Raw genomic sequence first — 25,276 nt, forward strand, 5'->3', positions numbered from 1 at the left:
GCTATCTTAGTAGCAAGATCCGCTGATCTTTTATCAAACCTTAGATGTCCTACATTATCCCATTATAAATGGTATAAAGACGTTTTCTTTTCTCGTTTACTTATACGAGAAGATAGCCATTTAGATCATTGGAAAGAAAAATTCGTAGCCGGCTTACCCTATTTATTTGCTGAAAAAGTGAAAGAACACTTAAAACGTAAGCATGGTGGTACAATCATCTATTCCCAATACACCTTAGGAGAATTATCAGCAGAAATATGTGTCGAAGGATTAGCCTTATGCACAGATATGAAATTAAAGAAACAAATCGATAAACAAAATATAAGTGGTAAAAAAGAATTAGGAGATTTCTGTGAACAGTTTGGTTATCACATTGATAAAAATAAACCTCATGACTTACATAAATTCCATAAACGCAAACATAAATTTAAATCTAAACAAAAGCAAGATAAACCTCCAAATGTTTCCAAAAAGAAAAAGAAATTTAAAAAAAGATTTATCTCTAATAAATCAGCCCAAAGAAAGGATAAAAAATTACCTGTCTGTTATAAATGTGGAAAAGTTGTCTATTACAAAAGCCAATGTAAAGTCAAAAAAAAAATTGTTGCTGTAATCTTAGATGAACAAATAAGAAATAAAATCTATGATATTATCCAAATCTACGATTCTCTATCTAGTTCAGATTCAGATACTACTTCCTCCAGTAGTAATACATCTTTTCTTGGTAATATCCGTGATGAAGACCTTTATTGCTCAAATACATCCAGTAGTTCCGAAAATGATGATGACATATACAAATGTCCTATTCCTACTTCTAATATTCATACTTTGACAAAAGAAGATAACCTCATATTAGATCTAATAGAGAAAATTTCTGACCCTGATGAAAAACGAGAAGTAATTACTCAGTTTATCAATCTTGCTAAAACAAAATCAAAACATGTTCCATTAATCAAACCTCCAGATGAATATAATTTTCTGATATAATGCAACGTATAAGTCAGCATGAAGCCTATCAAAAAGAACCAACCATTGCTGATCTCAAGCAAGAAGTAAATATTGTAAAAACAGAAGTTGCTCAATTAAAAAATCGGATACAAATTCTAGAACTCCAAAATGAAACCCCAGGAATAGATACTGATACCGATTCTATTGAATTTGATCACCTAATCAGAACATCTCATCCACAACATAGAGAAACATCAACAAGTAAATCTGTAAATGTTTTGAATAAAGTCATTACACAAAAATAGTTTATCTTAGTAACAATAGTCATAAGTGATGAATATGAATTTCAATCTTTAGCATTAGTAGATTCAGGAGCAGATCTCAACTGCCTCAATGAAGGACTAGTTCCTACAAAATATTTTGATAAAACAACCCAAATCCTGAATACTGCTGATGGAAGCAGATTGCTTATCAAATACAAACTGTCAAAGGCAAAAATTTGTAATGAAGGCCACTGCTTCCCAACTACTTTCATAATGGTCAAAGGACTCAACCAAGTTGTAATCCTTGGAGTACATTTTCTCACTCTTTTATATCCAATGAAAATTACTCAATCAAAAATTGAAACAAGTGTTCATGACACTCATATTAAATTCGATTTTCTTGATAAACCAAAAATCAAAGAGATCAATACAGTTAAAAATCATATCAAACAAAAAGAGGATTATCTAGGATCATTACAACTTGAAATCAAACATAAGGTTGTTACGGAAAAACTCCAAACTAAAGATATGATACAAAAAATACAACAACTTTAAAGTATTATTGAGCAAAAAATATGTCATGAATCACCAACTGCTTTCTGGAATAGAAAACAGCATATTGTCGGATTACCATATGAACCCGATTTTAATGAAACAAAAATCCCAACTAAAGCTCGTCATATTCAAATGAACACTGAATTACTTCAAACATGTCATATGGAAATCAAAGATCTCCTTCAAAAGAAACTTATTCGTCCAAGCCTATCTCCATGGAGCTGCTCTGCTTTTTATGTCGATAAAATGCTGAGCAAGAACGAGGAGTTCCACGATTAGTCATCAACTATAAACCTCTAAATAAAGTCTTACAATGGATTCGATATCCTATTCCCAATAAAAAAGATTTATTAGATCGATTAGTACATGCTGTTATCTTCTCAAAATTTGATTTAAAATCAAGATTCTGGCAGATTCAGATAAAAGAAGAATACAAATATAAAACTGCTTTTAATGTACCATTCGGACAATATGAATGGAATGTAATGCCTTTTGGTCTTAAAAATGCTCCATCTGAATTTCAGAAAATTATGAATGATGTCTTCAATCCTTATTATAAATTTATGATTGTTTACATATATGATGTACTGGTCTATTCTGACTCCTTAGATCAGCATTTCAAACATCTTCATACTTTCATCAATACTATCAAATATGCTGGTTTAGTTGTTTCTGCTAAAAAACTTAATTTGTTCCACATCAAAATCTAATTTCTAGGACATAATATTAATCAAGGTACAATTATCCCCATTGATAGATCAATTTTATTTGCTGATAAATTCCCTGATAAAATTTTAGACAAAACAGAATTACAACGATTTCTAGGGTGTCTTAATTATATTAGAAATTTCTATCAAAATCTTGCCGTAGAAGCCAAACCTTTATATGATAGGTTAAAAAAGAATCCTCCCCCATGGACTGAGCTCCATACTTTGGCTGTTCAACGACTTAAGCAAAAAGCCAAAGAATTACCTTGCTTAACACTTCCCAATCCTACTGCATTTAAAATCATTGAATGCGATGCCTCTGACTTAGGCCTCGGCGGTATACTAAAACAAAGGTGTAATTCTACTAAGCAATTAATTCGCTTTACTTCTAAAGCATGGAATCTTACACAAAAGAATTATTCTACTATTTACTTTCCATTATACACTGTGTTACTAAGTTTCAAAGTGATATTTTAAATCAACATTTCTTGATACGTACTGATTGTAAAGCTGCTAAGGAGATTCTGCAAAAGGATGTTCAAAATCTTGTTTCAAAACAAATATTTGCCCGTTGGCAAGCGATCTTATCTGCTTTTGATTTTTCTATTGAACATCTTCCCGGCTCTACTAATTCGTTACCTGACTTTCTTACCCGTGAATTTTTGCAGGGGGTTATATTACCACCACTACCTTATATATTACCACCACTACCTGAGCCAGATAGTATTCCTTATGGTTTACAGTTATTTTTACAAAATACTCATACAAATATGAATACATCTCAAGGTAACAATCATGGCAAACAAAAAATGGACTTGGTACCCTGTCCCATATCTGGGCCTCTTATGCCCAGTTCTTCTTTACCAAGAACACCTATGTCACTCATGCGGTCGACAAATGTACCAGAATATTTCATCCAGACTCCTCCTCAAAGTCCAATACAAACTCCTAATTCTGCATTTACTCCAGCTGCTTATCCAAATAGACAAACTCCCTCTGCTTTTAAGTCAGTTTATGTTGAAACCGCATTTTTGGCTGATATACCCATATGCGACAAGCATATAAACATTGACTCAAATAAATTAGCTCCCTTATATCTCACTAATCACTTGAACCCTACCAATGGCGCCAAGACTCGTGAATGGTACGAGGCTGTACTCATGGAAACTGGTTCAGTATCCATCGTACATTTCTATCAAGGTAATACTAAGCTATATGCATATTCTAAACTACAAATTAAAAAATTATTATCTTATGAAGATTGGGGTAATAACCCTATGCAAGGCAAAAAGTTAGCCAATCCTGAATTCCAATACAAATATTATAAGTATGCTAAGTATATTGAGGCCTGGCATAAAGTCTTTGCATATCAAAATCCAAATAATACTCATTCTTGGTATATCCAATTTAAATTCCCTATCTTGGAACGGTTCCCTAGCTGGTTCCGACATTGGTTTCTGATATGGGGATCACACACGCAAATATTACCAGATGAATTTCAAGCCTTTCAAGAAAAATTTGCCATTCATAATACATGCACTCCCCAAGATGATTATCACCTATACTTTATGGCTATCTATCAAATCCCATGGATTCTAAAATGGGATTACACTCTTTCTGAAAATAATACCAATAATTTTGAATATGTCCCTCTCCTTGGTAAAAGCATCAAAATCAAATGGTGGGATATTTACAGTATTAAACCCTCCTCTTTGACACTCAAACGCATACCTCCTCAATTCGATATACTGCAACCTCAAGAAAATAATACTGTTAGTCTTCCCACTTTTTCTGCGTATCTCAAAAAGATGAGACTATCACATCCAAATGCTACATTAGAAGAACTGGAAGATCAACTTCTTCATATTTTCGTAGCACCAAATCCAGGACCAACCACTTGAGAAGAAACTATACAGTCAGGCAACTCGCTTCTCGAAGATTTCAATCAAAGACCCGATGAGTAGCCCGGCCCGGTAGTTTCTGCAGTTGATATAACCCCTAAAAAGTTGATATGACTCCACTATAAACATCGATATGACCTAACAAGCATAAAGCCATCCACTATAAAAGTTGATATGACCCTCCACAGTGAAGATGCTCTGTTTCCTCCGATGTGACTAATTTTGAGTCACATCAAGGCCATACCTTTGCATACGTGGCCTCTCTTGATTCCCCGACGCCCGCACATACGACTGTCATCTCGCACAAACGATTCGCTATCACCATCACCAATGTACGACCACCTCCTGCGTCCTCCATGTGTCCGCTTTCACCATCCATGTGACTCCACTCAGTTTCCTTCTCCATTGCGGCATCCTCCTCAGCCACTCAGCTTCCATCTTCTTTACGGCATCCTTCTCAGCCACTCAGCTTCCTTCGCCATTACGACATCCTTCCTCAGCCACACAGTTTCCTTCGACACGAAGGCATCCAACTTCGTCATGTGCCTATAAATACCTCCTCCCTTCTCCCAGGAAAGATAGACTTCATCAAGGATACCATTGAAGCATCAGAAGCTCTGAATAGTCACTCCTATTTAGCTCTGAATATTAGCTCATATTTTCTTCTCATCTTCTTCTTCTCTCTTCTACTTTGCTTTCCTCTATTTCTGTAGACAGTAGGTTAGTTTATACTGTTGCTACCCAACCGTCTGTACATCAGCTAAAGTCGGTAACATCTGTATTTCTTTATGCTTTTATAATGTATGATTGTAATATTTCTTCCTTACCTTCCTATTATCCCTCTGAATGGAAACAATTTGCGAGTCTGTGTATATGCAATCAGTAAGTTATACTATTCCTTTGTCTTTCTTTAATGCAGTTCAAATTTGTCTTTACATTTAAAATTCGTAATTATACTCATACCTCGTGGATTATAATTGATGTATCTTGGCTTTCTGCGTGTATTATCATATGTGCTTTTCTTTATTATGTTACAATTCTACAACAATTATTAACTTATAACTCTATCATATTTACTTATTTAAGGTAAATTAAAGTAAAGTAGTTAGGGTAGATCTTGTTAGGTCATATAGATGTTTATAGTGGAGTCATATCAACTTTTTAGGGGTTATATCAACTGCAGAAACTACCGGGCCGAGCTACTCATCGGGTCTTTGATTGAAATCTTCGAGAAGCGGGTTGCCTGACTGTATAGTTTCTTCTGAAGTGGTTGGTCCTGGATTTGGTGCTGCAAAAATATGAAGAAGCTGTTCTTCCAGTTCTTCTAATGTAACATTTGGATGTGACAGTCTCATCTTTTTGAGATACACAAAAAAAGTGGGAAGACTGATAATATTATTTTCTTGATGTTGCAGTATATCGAATTGAGGAGGTATGCGTTTGAGTATCAAAGAGGAGGGTTTAGTACTGTAAATATTCCACCATTTGATTTTGATGATTTTACCAAGGCGAGGGACATATTCAAAATTATTGGTATTATTTTCAGAAAGAGTGTAATCCCATTTTAGAATCCATGGGATTTGATAGATAGCTATAAAGTATAAGTGATAATTATCTTGGGGAGTGCATGTATTATGAATGGCAAATTTTTCTTGAAAGGCTCGAAATTCATCTGGTAATATTTGAGTGTGTGATCCCCATATCAGGAACCAATGTCGGAACCAGCTAGGGAACCATTTCAAGATAGGGAATTTAAACTGGACATACCAAGAATGAATATTATTTGGATTTTTATTGCAAAGACTTTTTGTCAGGCCTCAATATACTTAGCATACTTATAATATTTGTATTGGAATTCAGGATTGGCTAACTTTTTGCTTTGCATAGGGTTATTACCCCAATCTTCATAAGATAATAATTTTTTAATTTGTAGCTTAGAATATGCATATAGCTTAGTATTACCTTGATAGAAATGTACAATGGATACTGAACCAGTTTCCATGAGTACAGCCTCGTACCATTCACGAGTCTTGGCGTCATTGGTAGGGTTCAAGTGATTAGTGAGATATAAGGGAGCTAATTTATTTGGGTCAATATTTATATACTTGTCGCATATGAGTATATCAGCAAAAAATGCGGTTTCAACATAAACTGGCTTAAAAGCGAAGGGAGTTTGTCTATTTGGGTAAGTAGCTAGAGTAAATGCAGGATTAGGAGTTTGTATTAGACTTTGAGGAAGAGTCTGGATGAAATATTCTGATACATTTGTCGAACGCATGGGTGACATAGGTGTTATTGGTAAAGAAGAACTGGGCATAAGAGACCCAGATATGGGACAAGGTACCAAGTCCATTTTTTGTTTGCCATGATTGTTACCTTGAGATGTATTCATATTTGTATGAGTATTTTGTAAAATAACTGTAAACCGTAAGGAATACTATCTGGCTCAGGTAGTGGTGGTAATATACAAGGTAGTAGTGGTAATATACAGCCCTCTTGCAAAAATTCACGGGTAAGAAAGTCAGGTAACGAATTAATAGAGCTGGGAAGATGTTCAATAGAAAAATCAAAAGCAGATAAGATCGCTTGCCAACGGGCAAATATTTGTTTTGAAACAAGATTTTGAACATCCTTTTGCAGAATGTCCTTAGTATATATATATAGGAAAAAACTAACAATAGCTAGACAGCTATAATGAATAATAATATAGGTGGAATCCCAGCCGTCAGATTTTCATCATGTCATTCAAAATGTATATCATCATATGAATTTTCATTTTTTTCCGTAAATAAAATTAAGGTAAAATTTTGGATGTATATACCTAACACTATTGTGCACCATATAAAAATATAAAAACACTATTTTCAATAATTTAAAATGACCAAATTACCCCCAATATATTTCATGAGTATTTCGGTCATTTTATATTTTGCGAAATATTTTTTATATATTTTTGAATTGTGTGCCCTATGTTTTAGTACACATGTCTAAAATTTCATTATGATCCGATTTCTAGAAAAACTATTAAAATGTATATAGTAATATGCATTCTGAACCACACGATGAAGATCTAACAGTAGAGATTCTACCTATATTATTATTCATTATAGCTGCCCAGCTATATATATTTATATATATATATATATATATATATATATATGAAAAAGATGGGATTACCTCACTAGCTCATATGAACATATGAGCCCAACGGTCCAGATTGAATTTGAGCCGATTTGACGATCACGGATGTCTGATGGTGCTTGAATTTTATTGTTTTTTCTACGAGTCCAAATCACTTGAAATTTTAGGTGTGTGTTCTTCTTATCAATGCGCACCTAATAAAAATACAAAAAAAAAAATTATTCAAGAAAAAATAAATGACAAAAAGACCTCTTGAACATTTTCAGGGTATTTTAGTCAATTTATTTCTTGTAAAATATTTTTTTGATATTTTTTGAAGATTCGCCTATTTTTTATGAACACGCACCTAAAACTTCAAGTGATTTGGATTTGTAGAAAAAAAAACTAAAATTCAAATACTACCGGACATCCGTGATCGTCAAATCATGTCAGATTTGATCTGGGATATTGAGCTCATATATTCATATGAACTAGTGGGCTAGTCTCAGCTTTTTCTATATATATATATATATATATATATATATATATATATATATATATATATATATATATATATATATATATATATATATATATATATATATATATATAGAGAGAGAGAGAGAGAGAGAGAGAGAGTGATGGAGTGATTATACGTCATCAAGTCATTGTAATGTAACACAACCACACTTCTAGAAAACTATGTTTATAACATTTGTGTAACCCTAAAAATTGCACACATCTTCTCTTCATCCCAATAATCAACCCCTAAAAAAGTAAAATTCAATTTGTGCCCTAGATATGCTCAAAATGAATCATCAACCAAAATGAATCTAAACCATCTATTTGGTAAATTTCAAGATCTACGCCTTACGAACTCAAAATTATTTTTTCTTTTTCAACATTGTTCATCTAATGATAATAATGTCATCTAAAGAAAATCGGAAAGGAAAAAAAATCCTTCTAAGATCTAGATTTAAGCATCTTACCAAAATAGACAGCTTATGTAAATTAAGTTAAAAATATATTATTTAGAGTGTATTTTCAATTCATTTATTTTCCATTAAAATAAATGAAAAGAGTATATATTTAAAAATTGAAGTCAACGAATAGCACAAACATAATTTTTTAAGATTGTTTCATTATATTTCAATTTAACTTTTAAAGATTGTTTCATTATATTCCCATATCAAACAATCCAGTCTGATCAAAATCGAAAAGCACAAAGTATCACCAAAATCGCCATAGAATTTCAATGAACATTATTTGATAGCTTTATATATGATAGCAGTATAGGTAAATATGATATATCTTCATTCGTAATCATACTCTTCCTTTAATATAAGTATTTCATGTACATGTAATTATTTTATATTTCAAATTTGAGCTTCTCAATGTAGATTAACAAAATAAGTGAGTTGGATTTTGTAAAGTACAGCTAGCAGAGGTCCTTGGCAATTAGAATTGTGAGTTCCAATTATAATGAGTGACTCAATATCTGTGAGGTTTACAAATAAGGAAAGTATATAATGAGACCATTTACCTCGAGTACAAGGTGGTCACAATTGTTTTTTATTATTGGATGTGATATTGGGTGTCTGCAGCTATTTTATTGATCAAACTCAAAGTCTAAAAAAAAAATTTTCGAACTTTGTAACACACTCAAACTATAAGATTTCACATCTGATGATTGTAAATAATTGTAATCTCTATATATGAAAGATAAATGGTCTCATGGTATACAAATTATTAGGATTATGTACTGGAAGGCCATATGACAATATAGTATAAGTAAACATTGAAATGTGGTCCTTAAAAAACCAAGGATGATTTGATTAGGGTAGAATAGTAGCTTTCTTGTTATTTAGTACTTGAAATTCTACAAATTTCAGAAATACATGAGAGTGAAAACATCGGAATGGAACCACTATATAAAATTTGTGACACAACTAGAACATATTGCATCAAGGTAATTGATTTTGATGTTTTAGCCTCATGGTTGCAATGCTTGGTAACTTAGCACATTATTTGTGTTGCAACTTGGGTACACCAATTTGACTTTTAAAACCAGGCAATGAGCCGCGTGGCCCGGCCCCAAAAAGCTGGGGCTTGGGCCAAGGCCATGACAGGACCAGCCTGGCTCAAATTAAACCGGCCCTTTTTTTCTTTACTAATTTTTTTTTTTTTTTTTTATTTTCTAGCCCATCCCAGCTTCGCTCTAAGAGGGCTATGGCCGGGCCTGGCCTCTTTGACCCGATCAAGGCCGGGTTAGGCTAGCCCAGAGAGAAGTACCGCCAGGGCAGCCGTCAGCCCTAAACAAATGCTGTCACATACCTTAAGATAAGGTACATATCTAGTAAACATATTAATTATGCTCCTTGCACTCACAACTATAGGGTTCAGATATTGACCCATTACTTGGCCAATTTGTTTAAGTTCTCTCTCGTCATCTATGGGCAGTGATTTCGTCATCTATGGGAAGTGATTTCATGCAATCCGATGTATCATAGTATAACACACACTCTCTTCATCTCAATAATCAATCCTAAACAGAAAAAAGTTCAATTTGAACTTTAGATATGGTCAAAATTAATCCCTTCTAACAACGAATCTAGACCATTCATTTGATGAATTCCAAAATCTTAACCGTTACAAACGCAAAATTATTTTTTTCTTTTTTTAACATCGATCATCTAATGATAATAAAGCCATCTAAAAACATAGAAAAAAAAATAAAAATTCCTTCTAAGACCTAGATCTAAACATCTTATCAAAATACACGGTTTATGTTAATTGGGCTTAAAAAATACTTTTTAAATTTCTTTTTTATTTTTTATTTTTATTTTTTGTGATTGCTCAAAAAAAATACAAATTTCAAAATGTGAATCAAACAAATGGCTTGGTCTTTTAATATTGTTGCATTATACTACCATACATGAAATCACTACCCATCAACTATTCATTTCTCTCTCTCTAATACTTCCTCTCTCCTCATGTCAACCATGTTCAGTCCCTGGTATTTCTCTCTCAATTTCTTTACGCTCTTTGGTTTTCTCTTTCATCATTTTCTCTCTCTTGCAATTTCTCTGGGCAACAATTGATTTAATTCTTTGCTCCAAACCACTTCTTTATGCACGATTAATGGCTTTCCCTTTTCTGCAGTGTATCTTGCAACTACAGTGACCTGTTTACCAGCAAATATTAAAGCCAAGACAGGGGAACCGGCAGAACTTACAACCTACCGGAGTTCGCGGCGTCGATCCGTACGCCTTGGCAGGCTTACTGGTGACATGCATTGGATTAGGTGTTATAGAACCCGCCTTCAATGATGCGATCGGTTTTACGAACAATTACACATGCTTTTATCACTGGTGGCTGGCCCATCGCACCAGAAAATCCTGTCATCTTCCTCTATGCTGGCCCTAGACCTGTTAGATTCACTTCTGTTGAAGCCAGACTTGTGTGCTCCGAGGCTTTCACATCTCCTCTTCCAGTCATGAATTCATATTGTGAAGCATCAAGTACGTTTCCTTTTATTGGTCTGTGCCTATCTGAACATGAGAGTTAATAAATTTAATCGCTCTTTCTCAATTGTGTTATTTCGTTTTAGTTGCACAATTGGCGGTCCCACAAGGCCAAATTGCACATTTGGTCTCGTGAGAAAAACACTACGTGGAGTCAAGTTTGGCACATGTGAAAATATTTTCGTAAAACTATTTTCACATGAAAGAACTCCCCATATATGATTAACTATAGGAGTTTTTTCATACCAATTGGTCCCAGTGCATATTTTTCACACTAATTGCCAGCTACTTGGTATGATAAAACTCCCCAACCTAACCTACTCGGAGGAATTCTTTCATATGAAAATACTTTCACGAGAATATTTTCACATGTACCAAACATGTAATCTGATATCACCTATGTAAATTATTAATTGTTCTCTAATCATTAATAGAGTTTCCTCGACTTCTTATAAAATGATTATTCTACTCTTATTGATAACAAAAAAAATACCCTTCTTAGAAAAGTTTCTTTATTATAAAGCAGAATAACGAGTGTCCAATAAATGTTGAATATGTTGAGTAAAAATTCCATTAGAGGGAGCAACCTAACATAACTCTTTAATTTATTGTAAAAGGATTACATGCTCCTACAAGAGCAATGTTTAGGCATCCTCCCTTGGGCAAAGACCCATATAGGAGAGTAGTACATAAGTGTTAACACGAGTGTCATATTTAATACATGTCTAAAGTGTCATGTTCTTTAACGTATAAAACTATAGGGGCAAAACACGCCCATATACAAAATAAGATAATTTGACCCTAAATAGTTAGAAAAAGGTTTTGATGATGATATAATTTTATCTCACATTGCATATAAGTTACAGGGCTTAGTGGTAGAGATGGGTGGTTCATGGTCAAGTGGTCCTAAGATCGGTAATTTTTTATTTTGAATAAGATAATGATGATTTCTTATATACAGTACGATTTCTGTTTTACATTGCAAATAATTATTGCCGTGGCAAGAGTCTTAGAGCTTGGGGTGTGCAAGAGTCTTAGAGCTTGGGGTTTACATTCGAGAGGTCCTAAGTTCAAGTACGTCTATGAATTTGAGTAACTTTTTATATTGCTTGGGGTATCCGTACATGTCGACACACAGCACCATTTAAATTTGGAGTATCTAGATGAAGTATGGGGATATAATCGACACATTTTTGCTAGTTGCTACCAATATGAAAATATGACATTCAAATTGGATCTTTCTCGAATTTTTACCACCTATTCGATTTTAGCCCACCCCAATTAGTTGGGAAAAGGCTTTGATGATGATGATGATGATCTAAAGTGAGTACTACCTTGAGAAATTGCAACATGTATCCTTAATTGTCCATTGTCAGCAAGGGATGGTTGCGATGATCTATTCCTCCTCGTTGAAGAGTGGTCCTGATGACTATTCCTCCTCAATGGATTAGACAACTCACATCCAGAATGGTTCATCTCGGTCGTCCGATGTTGCCAATACACTATTGAGGAGCCATGTAAGATTTCTATTTTTTTTTCCTTTTTCTTTCTCCTATTATCATAATGTATTATCTGAACCATGCTTGTGTTCCTAGAAGGTAGCATATTTTTAGCTCCACTACCCTGCTGAAAAAGGCTGAAAAAGGCCCCAAACGTGACTTGCTCAAGCATTTTTTTATTCATCAGAAAGATATGTCATGAAACTTTTCCTTTTTCTGTGATTTAAACTAAATTCTGGGAATACGTCCTTCCGAAGCATCTCAATTACAGCATTTGATTTTGTAGAGTTTACAAGAGAATGTGGTGTTTGCCTTGCCATTCTAACCTCTTGCTCCTCCTCTTGTAGGCACTAGATTGTCTCTTTGCATATAAGCTTTGCAGAGTGCTCGAGCTCGTCTCCTCGTTACCTGAGTTAGATACTCCTTTTCGTCTATCAGCCTTGTGGCTTGACTCGGTAATTCACTCATCACCTGGTCTGTAACCTCTTTCATCACCCTTCCCTGTACTTAACTTTCCTTTTATAGAAATTATTGGTACAGTCACTGTAACCACCTAAAAATGGGAGGGGTATCTGACATCTACTAGAGTTTCATGATGCTTCCATTAGAAGAGAATGGATAAGCTTGACAAGGATCAGTTGGATTTTAACTGAATGAGTTTGTTGGAACATGAAAGATGGAAATACCATGACAATCTTAGGTCCTTGTTCCTGGTATCTCGAGATGTAAGAGACACGCCCTAAGCTTCACAAAGACACTCCGAACAAGAAGGTCCATTCATCTATTCTGCAGTTGAGCCATTATTATCTAATGGCTATACATGTCATAGAGAGTTTTCTCAAGCAAGATAGGGAAGAAACTCTCCCAGATGTATGCTTTTGATTATTCATGAACATTAGCCTTATGCTTGTAAAGCTGTTTCAAAGTGCTTGGTCTTTCAAGACATTGGCCCCTTGCAAGTATTTCTCCATTGAGCACTTAGATGGTTTATACGGGTTTGTGCAACTATCCCCGAGTTGAATACTCGACAGTTCAGACATGGGACTGATTTATCAATTCTGTTGATGAGCTCTGTTGTGTCCAAGTTAGGGGGCATGTTCATATGCTTTACCAAAAAGTAACACTAAAAGCAAACATGCCTGCAAAGTCCTGGACAAGAAGGTCCATGCATCTATCCCACGGTTGAGCCATTATTGGCTCTAATGCATTGAGACATGTTGCAGAGACTTCTTTCAAGTAAGATAGTAGGAGAAACTCTCCCAGATTTTTGATTTTAATGGTTTATAGACATTAGTGTTATGGCTATAATGCTGTTTCATTTCCAAGTGTTTACGCTTTAAAGGCACTGCCTTTTTTCCAAGTATTTCGCCATTGAGCACGTCGATGTTGTGGATATGGGCAAGTGTCCCACAGTTGAATACTCAGACACTTCAGTTAGGGCCTTACGTATCAATTATGTTCTTGAGGTTCTTTGTGTCCAAATTATGGGGCCCGTTCATATGTTTGCTTTCTTGTGCCCTAGTTATGAGACCAGCTCATATGTTTTTTTCGTTTGCTTTTTCCTGTTCAGGAGGTGAATGACTTCTTGAGCGGACCTACACATTCCACCAGTAAATTAAAACCCGGATCGATCGGGTGAACTGACTATTTGGGAAATTATTGATTCTCCCAACTGGGGAGAATCAGACAACAAAAACTAAAAAAGATTGAAAAAATAAATGAATTAAGAAGATGATAAAACAATGAAATATGTGGGAACCACCAGTTTTGCAAACAAGCTCAATTCCCAGTTCTGTCCATGGACCGGGTCGGTTCCAACCAAGAACCGATCTGAATCGGGAAAATTCCAATCAGCAATTTTTTAAACACTAAATGCCCGTGCTGAGACTAGGTGTTTGGGTGATTGTCATTTTTATTTATACTACCTTTGATCACTTACATTAATGCTAAGCTGTTAGAAAATTTGGACATGGGTCAATCTATTCATATGATACCATTATGGGTATAATGCTCAACAATTCATCTTTTATGGGTATCTTGAAAATTTTCCCTGCATAATATTGACTTAAGATAAATATAACACCAGTTTTACTTAATTTCTGATACTTTGCCGGATATTCATTATACTTCCCCTTATTTTTGAAACTTGTCTTAACCTTGTGCCATATTTCAATATAAAGTAAAGATGGAAGCCTGTGAAAGATTATCCATCAAAGAAGAAGCAAAAATCCTCCATTGGATAGTGTGAGGTTTTTGTGTTTGTATGCTTGCTTTGCAAGGTCTTAACCTAATTTGGAATTCAACAAATTCAAGTAGGGCTCGTCTATCTTTCCGGAAAAAGTTTTCTTTTGGGATAGGGTTTTCGAGGGTAAAGGCTTTGGCAGGAAATTATTTTCCCATACTTGTGTTTTCCTATGTTTTGTAACTTGTCAAAAAGTCTCCGAAGTTTCTTTTGTTTGGTAACAAGTTTGGGAAAATTAATTTTTTGCGAGTATTGTTTTTTATCTCTTATTAGAAATTTGATCAATTAGATATCAGTATCTACTTAATGAAGGTCTTTTTTCTAAAATAAACATCCATAGAAAGCTAATAAAATGGACAGTTCAAATCATAAGTTATATTATTAATAATTCATCATCATCATAGATTCAAACCTTATCCCAACTATTTGGTATCGGCTTGCAATATTAATAATTATTCTTTCATAATTTAATCTTAACAGCCTCTTTAATATTGAAAAGAACGTCGGGTCGGATCAGAATCGCCCGATCCGACCCAAGAGCTAGTGGGGCCATACCGGTTTCCAGAATATATTGGGAACCAGGTGGTTCCCACTAGGAACGGGAAGATTTCCTAACAAAACCTGATTCTATCAGGGAACCGGCCGATCCGGTCCCACATTTTATTTTTTCTTATTTTTTTAATTTTTATTTTGTTCATATTTTTTTATTCTTATTGGATTCTCTCAACAGGATCACCAATCCGGATCAATGATTTGCCGACCCTGGACCAGTTTATCGGATGGCCGATTCACCCCTGCAGATCTGGGTATCTAAGCATTGGCTCTCTCTCTCTCTCTCTCTCTCTCTCTCTCTCAGCCAAACAAAAACAAGACACGCACACAACAAGCATTGGCATTATACGATATAATCAAGAACATCAACTAATTACGCAGAATATCAAAAGCCACTGCAAAATATCTAAAAAAAAATAGAGTACACTTGAGATGTCGAATTACTTATCATTACGTAAAACAAAATTATTATTATGCCAATAAGTATTAAAAATAGGCATCTTCATTTACCTGTGATCGAGATGACACTTTGGTGTTGTTCCATATTCTTCTTGAAATTTTCTGAAGCCTCTGATTCCTGTGGTGTGCAGAAAGGACAACATGATACTCCCTTAAATTTATCTACATACTGATAACATTCTTCCCAAGATGTATCGATGCAAAGCCGATGCCTTCTTCCCAACATGCATTGATGCAGGGCCGATGCCTGCCAAAACTGCATAATACTTTTTCATAGTCATGGCCTATCCGAAATATCCAATAATTCATAAGGTGCATGGATAAAATAAAATGATTAACCATGCAAGATAAAGATAAGAAAAATATTTATTTCAAATAAAACCTTGTAGAAATTCAATGAGAAAAATGACATCATTCAATATAACCAGGTTCGAGTCCTTCATTCAAATGTACATAAATCCAACATATAAAGCAACTATAGAAAAAAGAAAATGCAAGTACAAATATAATATTGAGCATGGTCCATAAAATTAAAATAAATGCCCCATACCCTAGACTATTGTGAAAAGGTTCAAAAAATAAAATGTCACATTTTCTTGAATTGCCTATCTAGCCAACTCCTTCGGAACCTAGGATCTAGAGCTAATAACATGTTAACTTTCACTTGATTCTCAAATAGATCTGTAGCCTTCATATACACTTCTTCAGGTAATTCTTCTTTGTATTCCTCTTCCACAATTGCCAAACACTGTCTCTCTCTACTCGGGGTAGGGGTAGGGGTAGGGGTAGGGGTAGGGTTAGGGGTAGAGGTAGCGGTAGCAGTCGCCATCTGCCTCATAGTATCAATCACTGCACTCAATGTCTCAGTTACCTGTTGAGTAAGGCCAGCTTGTATCATTCGAGGCACTACTAAGCTGGAAGACCTTCGACGCTTCTTACACGCCGTTGAAGATGCTCGGGCATTACCACCCGAGGAAGATGCCTGAGACACCTTCTCCACTAAGTCAAAGATGGGAGATCCAAAGTCAGCAGGAGACATGCCACCAGTCAAATCATTGGGAGTGGCATCTCCCAATGGTGTGTTCTCCTTGAGTGGAGCATCATGACCTGTTTGACTGAAGCTCCCGTCTGCAACCGGGTCTCCAAAACAGATGGCCATATCTCCATATTTGCGCACAGCCGTTTTTCTATACTTGGCAGCCCATGCGTGTTCCTGCACATTTAAAGATAAAGAATTTTGTCACATAAACCCGAATCGCATATATACAGGCAATAGAAGCATAAAAAGACTCACCTGAATGAAATCATCCCAAACTGCCTCATCTCCTGTCACCATCTTTGTCTCTTCATTCCACCAAAAGCCAGACTGTTGGAGGAGCTGTTTTACATTGGAATACTGACCTTTTATTGTTTTCAGCCTATTCCTGAGCCTATCCTTATCAAAATCCTCCCCATATTTGGCTTTCATTGCTTTTGTCATAGCATTCCAGGCATCTTTATGGAAAACCCCTCCCGTCTTCCGTCCTCGGCTAACCTCATTGACCATAAGATCGATAAAATAGTCATCCTGATGGGCATTCCAATAGTAGTTTTTGTTTTTCTTCTCAGTGCGAGGGATCGAATGAAAAGGTTGGGTATCCATACCTAAATTTTGGATGTATATGATTAGATAACAGAATGTGATTGTGCTTGTGGTCCTAAGGTCACTTCTACCATGAGTGTCCATGATCATAAGTTACATAATTCAAGAAAAAATAGCAAGTGCGGTGCTTGTGGACTTAATGCCATTTCTTTGGTCGCACCTAGATGGTGTTCCGATTGGTAAGGAATGACATTCCCCAATTGCACCCAATGACTACATCTTATACAACTTGTGGCACCCAATGCTTCGACAAAATGGAACCAAAGGCAAGAGTTGAAGGCCTAGAAAACAGGGAGCACTTCTTCTAGGTCATTATATGGACAGTAAAACCTTACAGAAAACATACAGCTTTGGATCATACAAATGATGAACAACAAAATAGAGATACCTACCACCCAAAAAAGAATAGATAAACTGGCTGTTATCTCTTGTTTCCTCACTAATTATCTGTTCTTTTGCTCACTAAGTAGTTATTTATTCTTTAAGTTATGTTCCATTTGACAAGAACCTATCATGTTTTCCATGCTTGGGTTAATACATTGATGTAAATTGTCACTAAATAAAAATGGGTTATGTTAGGGTGTTCACACTATGGCGTAATTTATCATTGCAGTTAACAAATTTTGGACACTTATATACCCTTGTTTTATACGTGGAGTTTTTTTTTTGTAAGGGTATTTTTGGTCATTAGGAAAGATGTGACGTCATCTACATAGGGTGTGACATTACATTAAATGCCACTAGTGTGCTCCATGTGGATGATGTCACACCTCATGTGGATAACGTCACACCCATCTTAATGACCAAAAATACCCTTATTAAAAAATGCTCCATGTACAAACAAAGGTATAGAAGTATTCAAAATTTGTTAAGTACAATGATAAATTACTCCATAGTGTGAGTATCCTAATATAACCCAATAAGAAATAGATTCATGGATAGCGTTATGAGTCTTCTATAGAGTGCCTTTACAGAACAAGTTGCAAATTTCATCACCAACATTAACCACGATTACTTCTGCAAATTGCCAGCTCAGATCAGACAGTATTATTGTACATGTTATGTAATGTTCATTACTGATTATTCATGTGTATCTGTAAGTCAAAATCAAGTTGTATCAGTGATTATGTCCATACATGACTGCATGTAGGAGCTCTAGCCCTCATTTCCATTAATAACCGATTATTCTCTTAAACTTAACAGCATCAAGTAACAGCTACTCTCCATCTAAGTCATGAGTACCGCTCATATCAAAATGTGTACATTGTGGCATCAAATCAATGGGAACGTAACCAAAAAGAATAAGATATATATGTCTATATAAGCAACAGTAGAGGTTTTTTTTCCATTTAGATATACATTTCTAAATGGGGATGTCATTCTGATCTCACCACAAACTAGTCTATATTTTATAACATAAAAACCTAAATTATAATAGAAAGTAGCTTCGTTCACTATCAACTAGCATTCCAAAATTCTGGCAAGTTCACTCCGACTCGGCAGTGCATAATACAAGTACGAACCTGTCAAACTCCGCCAATTCCGACACTTTGATATCATAACTAATACAGACTCAGCCAAGTCTGTACGAACAACTCAGACTTGAGACCTTGCTGTGTCCTAAGTCCACACCTTGTTTTCTGAACATTGCTATCAACTATGAAATAAATAACCAACCTATGTTTATTTTGAATGCTTAAGAGCAATATTATTTCATAGGAAAAGAGAAGGAAAAAAAAATTTCAGGAGAAACAAAGAATCGCGCTAAACTCCGGTACAACCCCATCCCTAACCCAAAATTCCACAAGGAAATCAAAATATAAAATCCATTTTTACCAAAATTCACAGTTCAAACAACAAAAAAGGAACCCCAAAACAAAAAACTAATTTAAAAGAACAAAAGAAACAGAAATTGGGTATAAACTATAAAATGAGTGACTCATTTAACTTAGAGAGTTATATGTCTCTGTGTAAAATTCCTACAAGACTACTATAATCTAAAATCTCCACCAAATGTTTATTTTAGGGTTTCAACAACAGAAAAGCTCGAAATTTACGCAGACTTGAAACACTATAAACATAATTAGTTACGAAACTAACTGAATTCCACATTTATAAAACACAAAGGTAAAAGGATGGAACTACCAGCTTCTATTATTAACAGTAAAATCAAGAATGCAGACACATATAAAAAACAGAGAAATAAACTAAAAAACCAACTAAAATGAACGAAAATCAAACTACGAAAACAGAAAAATCTAATTTGTACCTGATACTTGAAGAATTTTCTTCATCGAACTCGAACTACTAAAATCTCAAACTCGTATTCTGCAATAATGAGGATTAGGTTTTAGAGAAAAAGCGTTTTGCAGAGATTAGGGTTTCACAAGCTGATATTAGAGAGACAGCAGAGGGGTGAAGAGAGAGCCCTCTGTGTGTGTCAGAGAGAGGGAGAGAGCTCTCGTGTGTGTGAGAGTTGAGGGAGAGAGAGAGAGAGTGGGAAAGAGGGCTCTGAGAAAGCAGCTCTCCACCTGGTAAAGCGCTCTCCCTCTTTCTTGTGTAGTTGCTTTCCCAGCTACAGTTTACCACATGAGCGAATCTGCTTTTCCAGCTGCTCTTTTCCCTTAAAGGTTTTTCTGGAAAATACATACTCCGAGAGCTATTTTTAGGGAATGTTAGTTCCGTATGAAATCACACCAATGGGTTGTTATATGAATAATATGCTCGGACCAATTGGTGTGATTAAAAATATGTTGAGATCATTGGTATGAAAAAAACTCTCCTACCTAATCACAATAAGGAGTTTTTTTACATTTTTTTTCACTTTATTTGGTATAAGTTTGGCATCTTATATAAACTCTTTTTCTTTTGGAAATGGAAAAAGTTTATATAGAGCCAAAGCTCTAAACAATCAAATTTGAGCCTACCTCAAAAGTTTCAGTAGAAGAGGTTGTTTTGATGCCCAAATATCCTCAAATTGATCATCTCCACATCAAGATGTATAGACACGAGAAAAAAAAAGATTTCAAGTTTTGGAAATAATGTATTTTGTAACACATGTTTTGACCGTCAATATTCAAGATTTTCAAGTTTTCATAGATCTATTGATCTACACTATTTGTTAAGCTTTAAACTTTATAAATACAAATTAAAATATATTTTAAAGCTATCACAAAGATTTCTAGTATTGAAACCACATTTCTCAATACTATTTGAAAGTAGGCTCTAATTTGATTGTTTTAAGCCTAGGCTCTATACAAACAGCACCTTTTGTAAATAATAGGATTTTACTTTAAAAAAAAGCTTATATCATGTGTCGTTACGCTATAGTAGTAAGGCGCATCTCAAAAATACATAGAAAAGGTTGATTCAATGCTACAAACCCTTTTAATTGATCATCTCGACCTCGAGATGCATAGATATAAAAAATAAAATAATAATAAAAGATTTCAAGTTATGATAATAATACATCATGTAATGCATTTATCTAGACTGTGCATTTTCAAATATTTATAGATCTGCTCAATCACATTTTGTTTAGAGCTTTAAATTTTATTAATTGGGTGAATATAGTTTTTTAGGCTATCGCATTGGTTTTTTACTTTAGAAATGCATTTTTTGGCACAATTTGGTGAAACACATTACTATTATTGTTTCAGATTGGTACTTTATATAAGACGCACCTTTTTATTTTTTACAAAATGAAATCCAGAGCTGGATCTGTCCCTGGTTGAACATATACAATCACCAATTTTGATCAGTATCGCCCTATTGAGTTAAAAAAAAAAATTTAGCATAAAAATACAAATTTATGCTAAAAAATTTGAACTTAAAAGTAAGAAAAATATATGATAAGACCTTTTATTTTTAATACAAGGGAGTGACAATGCCTTTAGTAATTGGATACGAAATTGAGCGATGAGGGTTTGCTTTTAGTTACAATCAAAGTTCCAAAAGAATTTTTTCAATTTTTGTGATGTATTCCCGCCTTCAAATTTCTCATGCTACATGCGGTTGTGACCTTCTTGTACCAAATGTAAATGGTTATACACTTTTTAATGGCAATTTTTGAAATACTACACTATACTTGTTTGAAAAAACTGCATGATTCCTCCGATATGCTAATAGCAATTTTTGAAATACTATACTATACTTGGTTCTCTAATTGCATAGGAAAAGTATACAACAAAGTTAATTTGGTTTTGATATAAGGAGTTCAAAATCTTTCTTGTCCTTCAAATTTCAAATCAGATGAAGATGGTCCTAACTAGACTCAAAGTTTAAAAAAATTTCTTGAGCCCCATAACCCACCCCAAGCCATCCAATGACATCTGACGGCTAGAAATAATTGGGACCTCCTTGTAACAAAGATTAAAGGTATACAATTTTAATTGGGGATTGTATACAACGAGACCATTTACTTTTGATACAAGGTAGTCATAATTATGTATAACCATTCGATGTAAAATTTGATAGCTTGGGTGCGCCACAAAGTCCAAAAAAATTTCGCTTAAACTTTGGTTTTGGTCAATAGAATAAATACAACCACCCAATATGACATCAAATGGTCAAGATTATTTGTGACTATCTTGTATCTAATGTAAGTAGTCTCAGTGTATACTTTTCCTTTAAGATAACGAAGAGTTAAGAAAATTTGGAAAAAAAAAAGACAATAAAAGAACAAAGGAAGTTTTTAAAAGGTCTTTTTGAAACACGTTATAAAAGAATGTGAAGGTCTTTTGAAAAACTCAGAGCTTTTAACAGATGTCAAAAAAAAAATTAAAAAAATTTGTGCTTCACTCAGATAATTGCGTTGGACATACCTTTTTAATAGGGAATGCTGCAAAATCTTTTCAGTATTTGTTTAAGGGTGAGAATACAATACATTTACTCATCCGATACAATCCCACTTAGTATTAATTTTAGGATCCAAAATTTCGGGGATATAACCTCTTTAACACATACATTAACCTCATATTAAAAAAATTCACCAATTGCACCTTATAAGCACTTGAAAACAATAATATCTCAAGATTGAATAAAAATTGTCCAATTTTAAAATATAACATCTAAGTGTTAGAAAACTCAATTTTTGTTTTCTTTTCTTTAGAAAATAATCATCTAGTAATTCATATGTGGTTCCTAAATTTTTTTATTCAAAAAAATCCTCCCAAATAGGTCTTATAACCAAGGGAGTGGAAGTAAACTATGCTCCCGAGGAAGCATTGTTTACATGCTCCTGTAAATGTAGTCATCAAGAAAAATAAAAATGAAACTATTTACCTTTAGTACAAGAATATCGCAATTACCTATACTTTTTAATAATGAAATTAGATGTATGAGATATTTACCCAAAAAAAAATAGGCATATTGAGATGTACTAAAGATTTTTTCATTAAACTTTGTGACATAGCCCTAACCTGATTTTACATCTACCAGGTAAGAGTGGTTGTTACCATCTTGTCTAAGAGATAAATAGCCTTAAATACACAATCTCTTGAGGAAATTTAGAAAAAAATCATGCAACTCTCTAGGGCAAAACATAGATTAGTTTAACATAAATAAAAGTATTACTTCTGAGTATACATTAGGCACATTATCTATTCTGTACCCCTTAAGACTGCAAAGCGCCACAAAACATGAGTGGGGTAACAAAGAAAGGAAAGCAAAACACCGTACAACAACTCTTTTATGTAGAAGAGTAATTTGAGAGGATTCTTTTGATCTGAAATTTCGATTCATCCAAGTATCATCAGATGATTATTTAAAATTAAAAAAATTGAATTTTAAGTTCTTGACCACCTGGATTTTGGCCTCTTGAAAATAGGACAGCTCTTGTTAACGTTTAGTTTTTTGAGGCATATACAAAGCCCTATTTGATTTTTTTTTTTTTTTTTTTGAGATTATTTGTCAGGTTCTAGATGCTACATTCTCAAAATTAGGGGTCCAAAAAATATTCCTAACATGAGTTTTACCCCGAGTGAGCAAATACACAATATGCTTCCGTGGGTGCAGCAAACCTTTTCACGAAACAAAAACTCATTTTCCCTTTATTCATGAATAAAAGTAAACAAGAAGACACCTACTGCTCCATCCAAACCCACTCTTAGACTTCAATCATTTTGCCCGTTAACATGATGAGGTAAAGGAAGGTTCATTGCATTAGGAGACAAAAGAGAGAGGGAGAGATCCTAAAAACATGGTGAGATAAAAGAAGGTTCATTGCATTAGGAGGAAAATAAAAAGAGAAAGGGAGAGATATCTTAAAAATAGGAGAGAGAATCCACTTAACAACAGTTAAAGAAGATAAAAACATGGAGAGATAAAAGAAGGTTCATTGCATTAGGAGGAAAAAAAGAAAGAAAAAGGGAGAGAGATCTTAAAAATAAGAAGACAATCCACTTAAGCACGATTAAAGTGTTGAAAAACTTGAGGGAAGAGATGGACCCACTCCCAGGATTGGGAGCAGTGTCGTGAGATTATCGATCGCAGAGAACAGGTTTTTACCATAACTCTGTAAATTTGAGACTATCGATCGCAAAGAACAGGCTTTTACAGAACTCTGTAAATTTTTGTGCACCTCTCTATAGCTGTGAAACCCTTCTTAAGGAGGGATGAAGGAGGCCGTGTAAGCATGGGAAGTGGGTGGTTACTTTCTAGCCGTTAGATAACGGTCTTTTCTCTCTCTAATAAGCCTCCCTATTTTAATGATAAGCATTAAATTATAAGAGAGAGAAATATTGCACGTTTAAAGGCCTTATGGCCACACGCACTTACCAACATCATCCACTTGACCATGAGGGCCAGATATATTGAAATATCATAAAGTCTTTATCACTTAATGAATTTGACATTTATGAAACGCAAGTGCGGTTATACATCTCATAACAAAAAATATCCAAAGTTATGTCATGGTTTTTCACACTAATGCGATTTTTCCTCTCATGATCAAGACATCAAAAAAATATCTCATTTAGGAGTTCTTGACTTAAATATTTCTAAGTCTCATCAAAGCTACATGCTTTGAGAATATTTCTGCACTCAATCTCTTCGTTAAAGAGTCTGCAATCATATCATAAGATAGTAAATAACTTACAGTTATTTCATTCTTTCCAATAATATCACAAATATAATGGTAATCAATTTCAATGTGCTTACCCTTGGAACTATAAGCTACATTTCTAATTGATGAAATAGTAGCTTGATTATTACAAAAAATGTTAACATGTTTGTCGGTTATATCCAGCTTCAAACCATTTATGAAGCGTTTAATCCAAACATCATAAGTTATAACAATGCTACAAGCAATATACTCGGCTTTCATAGTGTACCGAGCTACACAACCTTGTTTCTAACTAAACCAAGAAACACATCCACCTCCAAAGAGGAATACAATTCCTGAGGTTGCTTTTCTATCATCTGGGTCTCATGCAAAATTTGCATCAGAGTACCCAGTAACCTCTAAGTTGCCAACTTGAAAGCATAGCTTGTAATTTTTAGTTTTCTGAATATATCTGAGTATCATTTTTACAGTTGGCCAATGAGCCATCCCAGGGTTACTCTGAAATCTACTTACAAGACCATATGCATAACTCAAATCAAGTCTTGTACACAGCATGGCATAATTTATGCATCCTACAGCTTGAGCCTATGTAATTCTTTCCATTTCAGCTTGTCGATATCATTTAATGGACATATTTTCTTTGATAATTTCAAGCCTTTACAAACAGGTGTATCTATGGGCTTGCAATTTTTCATCTTAAAGTTCTTTAAAACACTTTCTAAATAATTTTCTTAAGATAAACATAGAAATCTTGAACTTTTATCTCTTGTTATCTTAATGTTCAATACATATGAGGCTTCT

The 25,276-nt window shown here is 34.4% G+C and overlaps 1 protein-coding gene across 8 annotated transcripts; it reads right to left on the bottom strand.

The window, feature by feature from the left end:
* Window positions 1–525: 525 nt before the first annotated feature.
* On the bottom strand, window positions 526–20,234 carry LOC18434481 (uncharacterized). 8 transcript variants are annotated; one of them, XR_016058190.1, is made up of 7 exons: window positions 19,682–19,720; window positions 17,573–17,693; window positions 17,065–17,414; window positions 16,642–16,983; window positions 15,822–16,026; window positions 10,737–11,045; window positions 1,717–2,015 (listed from the first exon to the last, which is right to left on the bottom strand). XR_016058190.1 is itself a non-coding variant. In XM_020667239.2 (6 exons), exons 3-6 carry the CDS (start codon window positions 17,410–17,412, stop codon window positions 10,906–10,908), a joined length of 1,035 nt encoding a protein of 344 aa, XP_020522898.1. In that variant the 5' UTR covers window positions 17,413–17,414; window positions 17,573–17,693; window positions 19,682–19,968; the 3' UTR covers window positions 10,622–10,905. The 8 variants fall into 8 exon arrangements, 6 of the variants coding, with proteins under 6 accessions (XP_088726508.1, XP_020522898.1, XP_088726507.1 ...); XR_016058189.1 differs by lacking the exons at window positions 17,573–17,693; window positions 19,682–19,720 and adding an exon at window positions 19,944–20,234; XM_020667239.2 differs by lacking the exon at window positions 1,717–2,015 and having other exon boundaries at window positions 10,622–11,045; window positions 19,682–19,968.
* Window positions 20,235–25,276: the final 5,042 nt, after the last annotated feature.

This window comes from Amborella trichopoda, chromosome 6, assembly GCF_054954075.1.
Source record: "Amborella trichopoda isolate Santa Cruz 75 chromosome 6, AtrichopodaSantaCruz75HAP2 v2.0, whole genome shotgun sequence".
Classification (NCBI taxonomy): Eukaryota; Viridiplantae; Streptophyta; class Magnoliopsida; order Amborellales; family Amborellaceae; genus Amborella; species Amborella trichopoda.

Bases quoted from the DNA above. Each gene is read 5' to 3' on its own strand.
- LOC18434481 (XM_088870380.1), bottom strand. From the start codon at position 20,061: ATGTATTTTCCAGAAAAACCTTTAAGGGAAAAGAGCAGCTGGAAAAGC. The intron at 16,027-16,641 runs GTAACTGAGACA...AGTATTATGCAG, and splicing joins AAGCTGGCCTTACTCAACAG to TTTTGGCAGGCATCGGCCCT. The intron at 11,046-15,821 runs GTAAATGAAGAT...TCTCATGTTCAG, and splicing joins AAGTGTCATCTCGATCACAG to ATAGGCACAGACCAATAAAA.